At 39.9% G+C, this 12309-nt stretch overlaps 1 protein-coding gene across 1 annotated transcript in view; it reads left to right on the forward strand.

The window, feature by feature from the left end:
- Positions 1 to 291: 291 nt before the first annotated feature.
- The window catches only part of LOC107392740 (TSC22 domain family protein 2), a 37531-nt gene continuing 25513 nt past the window's right edge, over positions 292 to 12309 (forward strand). The window contains exon 1 of the mRNA XM_015970692.3: positions 292 to 2485. Coding sequence (XP_015826178.3) covers positions 921 to 2485 — 1565 coding nt within the window. The 5' untranslated portion in view covers positions 292 to 920. The remainder of the gene's footprint in view (positions 2486 to 12309) is intronic.

Raw genomic sequence — 12309 nt, forward strand, 5'->3', positions numbered from 1 at the left:
TTATTTAACAAGTTATTTATACAAATACATGGTTAATATAATTAGCAGTGACAAATCACAGTTTGTCACAGTTATTTGATGCACAATGTCAAAATAAGTATTGCCTGCTTCTATGATACTCAAATAAAAAAGTTTGTTTTTCTGATTTTTATTTATTTATGAGTTTTATTTATATTTTTTATTTAATCTTATTCAGAACACTTTTTAAAAAAAGAAAAAAAACTTTGAAGCGGATTTTAAAATAACTTGCTACGTCTTTCTACCGGATATGACGTTTATCGGAAATGACGAAAACATCGTGTTTAACGGTTAACCGTGTGAAATTAATTTCGCTTTTGTATAGTTACCAGCGGCTCCTGTTTTCACAGAGGCCCCATGAATGAAAAGTTTCTTAAGCCGTTTCTTTGTGAGTAAATTCATGAGTCACCGGGTGCTGAGTTTGACCTCCCTTCCTATGATGCACTTCCTTTTTGCCATCTTGTGGAGGAGTTGAGCGGCAGGCAGGAGTTAGCTGCCCGTTAGCTCACTGCAGCTGTGGTAAAGTGGTTTTCTGTCAGCTGGCTGCTAAAAGAGAGCCGTCGTCACGACGGGGGCTAACTTCTCCTACTTTGAGACAGTTCCTCTTCGTCTCCCGCTGGATTATCTTTTATTTTTTGAAAAGCTGCCGAGTTTGTTTACATCGCGATGGCGCATATGCTTCTCCAGAAGCGAAGACTAGCCGACACCAGCTACCTGTGCTAATTTGGCGAGGAATACATTTACTGCTGAGAGACCGCCTTAAACTTAAGTACGTAAGATGAACAGTATGGAACTAGACCGTGACGGTACGTCTCTTTTTTTCACTTTTCAACTGTGAACTGCTTCGTAAGACGTTAGTTCGTCGATTCATCTGGGCGGACTTGAGCCAAATTGTCAACACGATGTCTAAACTAGCAGGAAAGAAGAAAAGTTGTTTCCAGATTACGAGTGTCACCCAGGCTCAGGTAGATGCCAGCCACATCCCCGACAACACCGAGAGCATGGTTTACCCGGACGAGTCACGGACTGAGGACTTGTCATCGGAAGTATTTGACTTGTCTCGGATCGAGCAGGGTGTGTGTGACAGGAGCTCACCGGATGAGACGCTGAACAATGTTGGAGACTGCCAGGAGGGACAGATTCACAACGCAGGTCCTGTCAACGGAGGGATCTCTTCTACAAATACACTCACTGGTCGTGTTACCCCACATAATGCAGGGGGAAGTGTGCCTGGTCCAGCTCAGCCTCAAGCTTCTAGCTCCAACACGGTTCCGGCTGCCAGTGTGGCTCACACTGCTCCCAGCAGTAGTTGTAGTTCCAGGTTTAGGGTCATTAAACTTGACCATGGTACTGGAGAGCCCTTCAGACGGGGCAGGTGGACATGTACTGAGTTCTATGAGAAAGAGTCAGATTCAAGTGTTAACCGGACTGTGGACAGCATAAAGCCAGCTATAACACATGATCAAAGTATAGACCGAGACAGTGGATTAGGAGTCACTAGTAATTTCATAGTCAGTAGCAGTGTTTTGGCAAACTCCACTGATAGTGGCTTCTCTGTCTCTGCTGGACATCCCACCCACTCCCACACTTCAGATCCCTTGCATCAAGGCTACAGCTTGTCCCCTCAGATTGGGAGTGGAGCAAGTGCCTTCCAGCCCATGGGTTTTACAACTACAGCATCACAGCAAACACAACAGGCTCATGTCAATATGCAGCCCATTACTCCCCAAACCTTTCTCCCTCATGGCATCAATGGTGTGCATCAAGGTGCCATGCAGCAGAAGCCACACATACCTCTGGCTACGCAGCCCCAGCAGGTAGCCTATTCTACTCATCCCACTGGCTTTTCCTCCAGCAACCCTGATTATCATCAGCAACACTTTGGCTCAGGTGCCCAAAACGTACCCTCAATGACGTCCCCTGTAGGATCCTCACCCCCATTTACACCTGCTTGCACAAGAACTCAAGGGTTCCCTGTAGATGTATGCTCAGCACAAGGTCTTTTACAGCAAGTGATCAATGCACCAGTCATGCCCCTCATTCTTCCAGGAAACCCACTGCAGCAACCTGTCAACCAGACTCTGCCTTCAGGAGGGTTAGGTGTTGCTCCTGCAACCTCTGCAACCATCACCACTTGCTCTCACAGTGGTGGTCAGAATGTGCCTGCCACAGTGCCCAATACAATCAGCATACCTCCAGGTGTATTGAGTCAAGTGCTCAACAATGGAGGAAATGTCCAGCTCCAAGGAGCTCTTGGTGGAGCCGCAGTAGGCCTTTTCTCTGGCTTCAGTAACCAGGCAGAAGATAGTGGGCAGAATTCTGATGTCGTACCTCACCAAAGTTCCACCAGTGTAGTTCCTGGGAAAGATGGCGTTCTGAGTCTTGCTGACGAGGGTCCCACCTTGGTTTCCCCATCTGTCAACAGCCTTTTTAACATCCAGATACCCATCATTGAGGATGATGACAGGTAAGATGCAAAAACTGCTGTTCTGGTGATACCTTTCTGATTTTATTTAACTAATTAGCAACTTGTAGAACTATACTTTGTTAAAATTGTCTCATTTGTTGTACATTTGAAGGACGAGAGGTTTGATATGGAGTTATGACAGACTGATGGAGAACTTAAGAATGCAGCTGGAAGTTTGCCCTCATACTAAACATTCTTCTACAGCGATGTGGACACTGTGGAGAAGGCCGCTCCCTTCTGCATTGCCCACATTAAGCATGTTATAACTCAAAAGGCATTATATTGAAGCGTTGCTTTGTTTGAATTTCACATTTAAAACTATAGAAGTGTGGTATTGTGGAAATACTGGAATGGAAAGCAAATGACAACATTAACAAATGTTGGAATTTTCTGGATTTTTCAATAGTTAACGATCATTAAAGACTTCAAATCTGTTTCAAAACAAAGGATGTTGAAACTTGAGAGTATCAACAAGCCACTGGGTTGGGTATAAAGCAATGCAGTAGCTGTTTTTCCTTCCTGGAGAGAGAATAAGTAAGTCCCCTAACATAAAGAAGCTGGCATCGTTCCAACTTTGATCCTCATAAATACAGACTTGCCTATAGTACCAAATGTACACACTGTATTTTAGAGTCTGTCAGACACCCCTCACAGAGCTTGAGCTGAAATGTTGCAACACTTAAGCAGCAAGCCGTGCTGCTAGAGAGGTGTTGTTGGAGCCAAGAATAACTAAATGAGTGCTGGTGTCCAAACACGTGCGTAGTCTGTCCTGTATTTATGTAGGCCTCGGTTGTGTACTTGTGTGCTTTTTTTTCTGTCGTTACAAATGATCCAGTCTCTGTATGAGATTTATATATTGTATTCAAAGGAAGCTGGGTTATGATTTTTCTAGGCTTCAGAACTGAATCAGTTTAAAATGTGATAAGAGCTGATTTCCAGGTAATTTCAACAAGTAAGTGTGTGTTTATGTAGATAAATCTAAATTCAGTGAAATACGTATGTTGCTGTCTGTGCCAACTTTACAGATTTTGGCAGCAGGCAGATGACCACACACACACACACACACACACACACACACACACACACACACACACACACACACACACACACACACACACACACACACCTGCAGCAACAATTGCTACTCTGTAATCCTCTCTGTGGCAGTACTGACATGGCCAGACTGAATCAGCAGGATGCTGGCTACCTTCTGCTCTGGCTCACAGTCTCAAGGCCTCGTGAGGATGGTTGGAGCTGAAACATAAGCTCAACTTGGTGTTGACTTGTTGTCCACCTGTGAGGGGTTATTATCCGCCTTTATCCCTGTAATCGACCTAATTTGTCTTGATAAATTATAAATCAACTCAGAAGGGTACAAGGGTTTGTTTAGTTTAAGCTGATTTGGTCATTGATCTGATGAATTTTTGACTTGTTGGCCATTTAACTGTGTGGGCTAAAATACAAGAAGCACATTTAGATAAATTTGTAAAATTTGCATCTGGTATGATGCAGGTGCAAAGTGAACAACTCATTTAGGCTTGTGTTGTTTGTGGAGGTGAAATATCAACGGTGCCATGCAAACGAGGTAGCAGAAGAGTTGCATTGCTTTTAGCCAATCAGAGGCAAGGTGTTTAATATCATGAATAATAATGAGTAAGACTCCAAATCCTGCAGTTTTCTGCCTCACACTTCTCTGGCTAACTTCCACTTCCTAAAATGGAAATGCAACCATTTTTATCCTCAAGGCATTAATTCATACTAGAGACCACTAGCCTAGAATCTAGACCTTCAGTTACCGCAGCAAAATTATTTTGCTCTGCATGTTGGTCTAGCTACGCTCCATTGGAATCTTTGCATACCCGGATAGTCTGGTGCCTGTCCAATCACAGCTCTCTATTTATTTGGTGGACAGAATGTTACTGCAACGGAGCTAAACTAAGATGGGGATGGCTTGTTTGAAACGACTTTGGCATCAACTTTGGACCATTTAGATGTCGACTTTTCTTTGAGTCAGAAGCAGATGGAGGTATTTAAAGAGCAAGTCACCCCTACCAGATTCTTACTCAACTCCCACTTCCTGTTTGAAAATTGCAACAAATGCTGTTGCCTTGCAGACCGAGAGGGTGGAGCCGCTAACAAATACACACACTCACGACATTGTGACATCATAATGTACTATCTAACATCATAGTGTACCTCTTAGCCAATAGCGATGGCAGATTTAAATTCAAATGCGATGCAGAGTTTTTACCTGACTGGCGGGGAGGGGGAGATTGGACTTATGTTAAGCATAATTCTGCGCACACGAAGACGCATAAGAGACCTGGATGGTGAAGCTCAATGGTTAAAGGAATCACGGAAGCGGTGTGAAGTGCTCCGTCGCGCGTCTAGACGGTACCGTAGGAGGCGAGCTGCCATGGTTCGCCGCATTCTACAGGAGCAAGCTATCTAGGTGCGCTTAGCGTCCCCCGGTCCCCTCCTCCTCCCACTCCTCCCTGTCCGGAACTCGACCTCATCAGTCTGAAGCAGCCACCTTGTCCGTAACAAGTCCTGACCTGTTACTAGGGGCGTTGTCCGGTTTAATTACGGAAAACGTTATCCGGATGTTTGTATTCAGACACAAAGGTCTTATGGACAGAGTCCTGAACATTTCCGTTTTTCATGGCCTGTCTGAAGAGGACTTAAGAGACCACAGCAAATTTAATGAGATATGTGATCATTAAAATAAAGTGTGTGAATTGTATATTGATTGTAGTCATTTCCCCAGTGATAGTATTTTGCCTCCTGCATCCACGTTTATTAAAGTCTGTAGAATCGTTTTAGCCACTGATTGTATTTACAATGCTTGGGCATGTCTGTGGTTGCACAGTTTTAATAATTGTCTCAACTTTGAAAACATTTGATTACTTGTATCTTCTCATTTTTGTCTTATCTGCATTTTTTAATAAAGAAATCTTTAAACCTCAAAAACTTTTAGCTTTTGGAACCCATAGGCAACTTGGCAGCCAGAGCCTTGATTATAACTTTAGTAAGCTGTAATTAAAATGCCTTGTTCACTCAGAACTCCGTTCTAAATGTATTTGAGGACCTAACCTATCAAAGAAAACACCCGTACATGACTTGGCATGGATTTTTAAACTTTCTCCTCTTGGCAGAGGAGCATTGTTCTTTGTACAGACTGAGTCTCTCAGGAATCTGCTCCAAGTTACATTGTTCTGTTTTGAATTAGAGTTCATCACAAAAGTAGAACAATGCTTTGTGGGGGCGGAGTTGTGAGATAACAATGATTTCCCTGCAGCTTGAAATGGTTAGCATTTGTGTTCAGTACACAGTGGGCTTTTGTTGCCAAGTAAAGTGATGAAGCAGCCTCTGGGACAAATTGGTTTTCATTAGTTGGAAAGCTTGGCTTTCAGCTTGATTCTCCTTTCCAGACTTTTTATTTTATCTGCTCAATGAAATGTGATAATTATTGTTTTATAAATGATTATTTTATTTTCTCATTTAGCCTAGCAGTGTTGGGTCATGTATTTATTAAGAAAAAAATACTACTTAAAGCTAATTTTTTAGACAAAATTTGTCTCATTTAATTTCCAAAAAGATAAAGTAGATTAATAATAATCTGATAAATTCTTGACCAGTAGTGCAAAGTAAATCTGAATAGATGGCACATTTTGTACGTATATTTGATTTTTACAAATCTGTCAAAGCCGGAGTGACTCAGCACTCACAAACCTGTCCTGTGCCTGACGAACATTTAGCTGCCTTTTTGGCTTGAGGCTCTTCCTTTCATCAAACATGTTCTCTCTAAAATGCTTTTTTTTTTGCTGTCCTTTGACCTTTTCTTTTTGACTAAAGTACAGAACCTTTCCCAATGACGCTGATTGAAAATTGGTGTGAGAAGTTGACATGTTGCTAGCTGTAGTTGCACGTGAATCTTAAGCTTTTATAATTATAAGGCTGATTGTATAATTGTTTGCACCTGTGGGCTTAATAATATTTTAAATTACCGTTCTTTAGTTGTTCATGACTGATGTCCCAAGATAGTGTTATGGAAAGTAGTTTTTGGCACCTAAAATTAGAGCAGTCACATAATTAGACACGTGAGTATTTGGAGCCTTTTGAAATCAGCCTACAAAAGAAAAATCAGTTCAAGGGTAAAGCATTTTTAATTCCTAAATTTAATCAAGTGATGGTAGTGCAGAAACAAAACTAGTTAGCTTAGTGGCATGTTGATAGGTGGTCCTATTTCAAATGGACTTTTGCTACATGTTTGTTACAATGATGACCTTTGTTTTGTCTTCTGAAGAAACAGTTGTCCTTGTGGTGTCACACGTTCGTGTCAATCACAAACATTGGTCTGACAAGCTGCCTACACTTTGTCTAGGTTTATTTCCTAACCAACATTACAAATGAAGCAACAGTTGATTATCGCAGAATGATAAAAGTTGGCAAACTGACCCTCCATTCTGTCACTACTGAGTCACAAGTGTGAGCATATAATATGGGTAGACCGATTAGGAAATGCCAGACTGAGTAAAGATGACTTTTTCCTCTTTTTATGGTGGTTTGAAGCAATCACATTGTGGTCAGAGGCACATAAGTTTGTTTCCAGCACATGAAAAGACTGCCCTTCTTATCAGCCAACAAGTCAATGAGCGTGGGTCAACAAAAGAAAACAAACCGGATGCCAAAAATTCTTGGATTTATCAGATAGCCCGCAAATGATGTCACTAGGTTGTAGCAACTTGGGTCCTTGGAAAGTTTGACAAATGTCACTTACTGTAAACATGTAGCGCAATGAAGCATTTGGTTAATGGCTAAAATTTCGTATTGCCGGAAATTTTCATCACGTGTTAATTGCCTCTTTAGCAACTGGGAAAGGTGAGATCCGGTCGATAGGCACTAATTCAACTGCTCATCCAGGTTGGATGAAAGAATAAAAGAAAAGCCAACCTTTTAATGCTGACAGCAGCCTTTAAAACAGCTGCCAGCACTAATTCACTACCACTGGATTGACTTGAAGATTAGCTGGAGCCTAGTACTTGTCTTGAATTTTAAGCTTTAATGATTCTTAGATGACTAGGATCAGTTTGAAGCATTATTTTGCCTGTCAGTTGAATAGATGTGAATAGCTCTAAGGTCTGAAGAGCACTTTTGTACAGTTTGTCCTAAGTGAACCATCGTTTTGGAAGATCTGACATGCATGTGGGAAGTTGACGTTTTGGCATAATTTTCATGCTGTGGCCTGAGGCCTAGCTTAAAGTTTCTTGCATTGACATTTGTTTTAGTCATTGTACAGCCCTACATTTGGGTCAAATGCAGTTATGTGTTTAGTGCAGTTTTCAAGAACAAATTGTTCTGTGTTGTTATTAGAGATTTACGTTCTTGATGATCATAAATGAGACCTTTTTTCTTGTTTCTTGACAACTTGGAGACCACCCTTATTCATAATAAGTAAGATGCTGTGCTAGGGTTTGTTAAAGACATTTATTATGCACACATATAGATCCTGACCCCTAGTTTCTGCTGTAAACATTTCAGCCTCATTGCATGCTATGTAGGGTCTCATTTCTTTGTTTAACAACGTCATTTTTTTGCTCCATAAGCTGCTTTTGCGTGGATTGCACATATTGCTTTGACTTATTGTGCACCACTCTTACAAGAAGGAAGGTAGCACAGGTTGAACTTTGAATTTGATGAAAAGTTTGGAGAGCTGCTGTTTCATCTGCAAGTTCTGCTAGCTCAGCTCAGCTCAACTTGGTGAAGGTGACAGCTTTCCATGTCCAAACAGTTTATCTGATTATATTTGAAATCTTTTCACCATTTGTGAATAGCTCTAAGGTCTGAGGATTAAGTACTTCATGAGTATTTTCTAGTGAAAAGGTAATTACAGTATGTGCTGTCTTGGAGATGAGAAAAGAGAGGCACCAAATAATGGCCTAGATTTTAAAAAATGAGGCTAAGGGAGAAAAGGAGACAAATCGGGAAATGTAATTGTGTGGTGACCACACCAATGTGTGTGTGGTTTAGAAGACATTGAAAACTAGATGAACAACCATGTTTTATGTATTTCATTCACATTGTTCAGATATAAGTGATTATTGAAGCTGCTATTTATTTTTTGCTTGGACAACCCTTTGCTTTATGCTTAAACAACCAGCAGCATTTTCTGCAAACATCATAGCTGACCAGGTTTAGCAGCTATCAATTATGTTTACCAGAACTTCCCTCTGCAGTGTTCTTTACTGGTTTCCAACCATTTTATTGATTTTCACCAAGACAGCGCTGCTTAACAAAAATGAAATACAGTTTTTAAGTGGTTAAAAATGTCTTTCAAGTTTGAAAGAAAGAAAGAAAGAGAACAATCTTTTCTATAGCGCCTCTCAAGATGAAAATCATGAGGCGCTTCATAAAACAAAAAAATTTAAAATATAAAAAAGATTTTAGAAAATGATTAAAATATGTTTAAAATAAGCAAAAATGGACACTTGTGATTAAAAATGCAATGAGAGTGAATAGGAAAGAGGGAAATCAGTGGATGCTGGGGAAGGCGGACTAGGTGGGGAGAGCAGAACAGGTTTGCCTTCTAACTAAAAGAAATCTGAAAAGGCTTGAGTGCTGCAAGAAAAATAATTAGTTGGCATTACTGGACACTCCTTGTTATCTCATTGTGGTGGTGTCAGGGGATCACTGCCAATTAGGGTGACTGCAGAGGCATTTAAACGCATGTGCTACTAGTAGCCTGTAATGGCTAACTTAGTTTTTGTTTTAATCAAGGCTAATTTAATCATATATTTTGTTACGAGTTGTTCTAGGAATGAGAACAGCAAGTCCTTGGTGTTGTTCTCTTTCCAAAATGCTCTTTGTAGAGAACAGGTTAGTCCCCTCTTCAGAGTGGTTATAGTGCGGTAAGTATGCACAAACTCATTTACAAAAATTCCTTGTGAGCAAAGGCTCTCTGTTGTGTTTCTACTCGTTACACACAGCATAGAGAATCTATGCTTAACTAAAGGGTTTTGTAGTGTTTCAGTGGTTGGGCACAACATTTGGTTCAAGATTTTATCCATTAAACCAGGTGTTCCCAACCCTGGTTCTCAAGATCAGCTATCCAGCAGGTTTGAGTGTTTTCCCAGTTTCAACACACCTGAATGGAATCCGTGCTGATTAACATGCTTCTGGAAAGCTTGATGAGCTGCTAAACATGTAATTTAGCCATTCAATCAGGTGTGTTGGAACAGGGAATCAACTAAAACATGCTGAATTGAAGATCTCCAGGACCATGGTGATTGATTAATTGATAGGATAGATTGATCAAATGCTGATTTTTTAAAAATTAAATCAGCATATGAAACTTCTGTTTAAACAGTATTATGCTTATTCTCATTGAACTAAAGATCGTCTCTTTTTAACTTTATTGTTCCAACAATAAAGAATAGAAATACATAACAATGATTTTGTCCTGAGACTGGGCCCCACACACTTCAAATACCAGCCATAAATATAACAAAGGCGTACACTTTACAAAGAAAGAAGAAAATAATAGTTTTTAATAATAATAAAACATTAATAATAATAATAATAATAATAACTAAATGTATCATGGTTAATTAAATCAATTAGGCATAAGCTTGTATCTCATCTGAAAAGGTCCTTGACTGGGCTCCACTTCTTTTCAAAAGCCATTGTTTTCAGTTGGAATTGTGTTGTTAATCAGACATCTTTCAGCTTTTGCATCCAAAGATTTTCTTTTAAACGTCCAGGGCCCTCATTTATCAACCGTACTTTAGCACAGATCTGTGTGTGTTTTGTGTGTAAGACTAATTTTATACATTGTGTAGTATTTACCGTTTAGTGCTTGTGTGTGGAAATGTTTCTAAATAAAAGAATTAAGAACAGCTCTGACCATGTGTACAAACAGCATCTAGGTAGAACCACAATACTGAAGGTCTCAGTCATCCATGCGTGTTCCTCATCCACAATTTATTTTAACCCAATAAAAAATTAGGAAGGGGTGAATCTCGTAGGCATGGTGCTCGAATTTCAGGCATGGCACATCGCAAAATAGCAGTATTTTAATATTGTGGAAAATAATCAAAGCTTATTAAAGATAATATTTTGTATAAATTCAAGTTGGTTAACACAGCTACGGCAGCATGTTTAGATTATTTTGCTACTCTGCTCTTAATTAGCATGACACATCCTGTGTTCAGCGCTTTCTGAAATTCAAGTAAATTAAGGTAAAATGTTAAAAAAAAAACATTTACTGTGTGGTTAGACCAACATCACATGGACCTTACTGACATTAGGACAGCACTCCTTCTCTGAAACCAAGCCTTTTTATTCACTTTAAGTTGACTTCCTCAGAAAAGTTATTTTCGAGTTATTTATTTTCAGTCTTTGGGTTTACCGTAAAGTAAGCATGGTGATGCAAAATTAAGGAAATGAAAAAGAGAAAAAGCTATTCTGAGTCAACTAATGGACTGTTTCTGTGGAGGGTTAAATGTCACAGTTTCAGCATGTACACATGGGCCAAATATCACAGCTTTTTTGGTTATGTGTTAAAAAAAATCTAGTTTTTTTTTTTTTAACAGAGGAAGACCTTCAAGGCTGGGACTCTGTGGTGTATACCATAAATGTTGTCAGCTCTAAATAAGCTAACCAGAAACTGTTAAAATTGTGTGTTAATTTGGACTCCTACAAACATTGAACAACCAGGTTTCAGTGCCTAGGGCCGCACAGAGTTCGTGTCTGCATTGTGAGTAATGAGGATGTGAGGAAAGGATGGCAGGCAGCTGGACTTGAGTCATTCATCCTCTCTCCAGGCTCTTCCTCGTCAGCTTATGTAGCTCACTGGTGCCCAAGAGCTATCGTCTTTTCACTGGTTCTCTGTGTATTGTGGTATGACAAAGTTGGACTGTGTAGGGAGCTATGAAGTGGATTTGTGCCGTATTAATGCAAAAAGCTTTTTCAGCCTTAGAAACCTTTGCAAAACTTAGTTGAAAATTACTTAAAATTAATTTGGGAGTTAGCTTAGATTATTTTCCTCACAAGATTTCAACCATTAAAATAATGCAATAATTACTTATGTGTAACATCCAGCAAACAATTTTGTCCCCACAGTGGTTTCAGTCGAGAAATGTGCAGGTTTGTAAGAACCTCTGCTTCCTTCTCAGCTTTTCTGTCAAACATTTCCACTCTCACCATCTTCCTCTTCTGTTTCTCAAGCAAAGTTAGTCCTCTTGTTAGCACTGAACCACCATCTCTGCACATCCTCCGATGTACAATGAGCAGACTTTCGAAAGGAAACGGACGTGAGTCATTGTGGCACGGTAGACTGATAACAGTTTATTCAGGCGTGTGAAACAGTCGTGTCGAGCAGATGGTACATCTTGATTTGTTACCTAAACTCATATGTCAGAAAATATTTCCGTTCTTGCTAAGAACTGTGAGAAAAAATCGATTCATTTTGCTTTATAATGTTGAAAATCAGTCGACAGTGGCAGCTCTCTGGACTTCCTCTGGAAAAACACTAGTGTCTTTAATCGCCACTTTCTACTTCTATTATGTCAATTACAGGATCTTTTCGGTTTAAATGGGAGCATTGACCATGTTAGGCTTCTGTAGTACAATTAAAAAGCTTTTAATCAAACTGGGACAAGTTGGCCTCCCAGTCAGCACTTCAGTGATGTGGGATGACTGGTTCGTACTGATTCTTCACTCTGTTATGCCTTTGTACTTTTTTCCTTTCTGTTATAACTTGTTAGAATACGTCAGCAGAAACATCCTTCTATGCTTTAATGTGACTGAACACAGCTGATGGGTTA

This window comes from Nothobranchius furzeri, chromosome 8 (assembly GCF_043380555.1).
Source record: "Nothobranchius furzeri strain GRZ-AD chromosome 8, NfurGRZ-RIMD1, whole genome shotgun sequence".
NCBI classification, from domain to species: domain Eukaryota; kingdom Metazoa; phylum Chordata; class Actinopteri; order Cyprinodontiformes; family Nothobranchiidae; genus Nothobranchius; species Nothobranchius furzeri.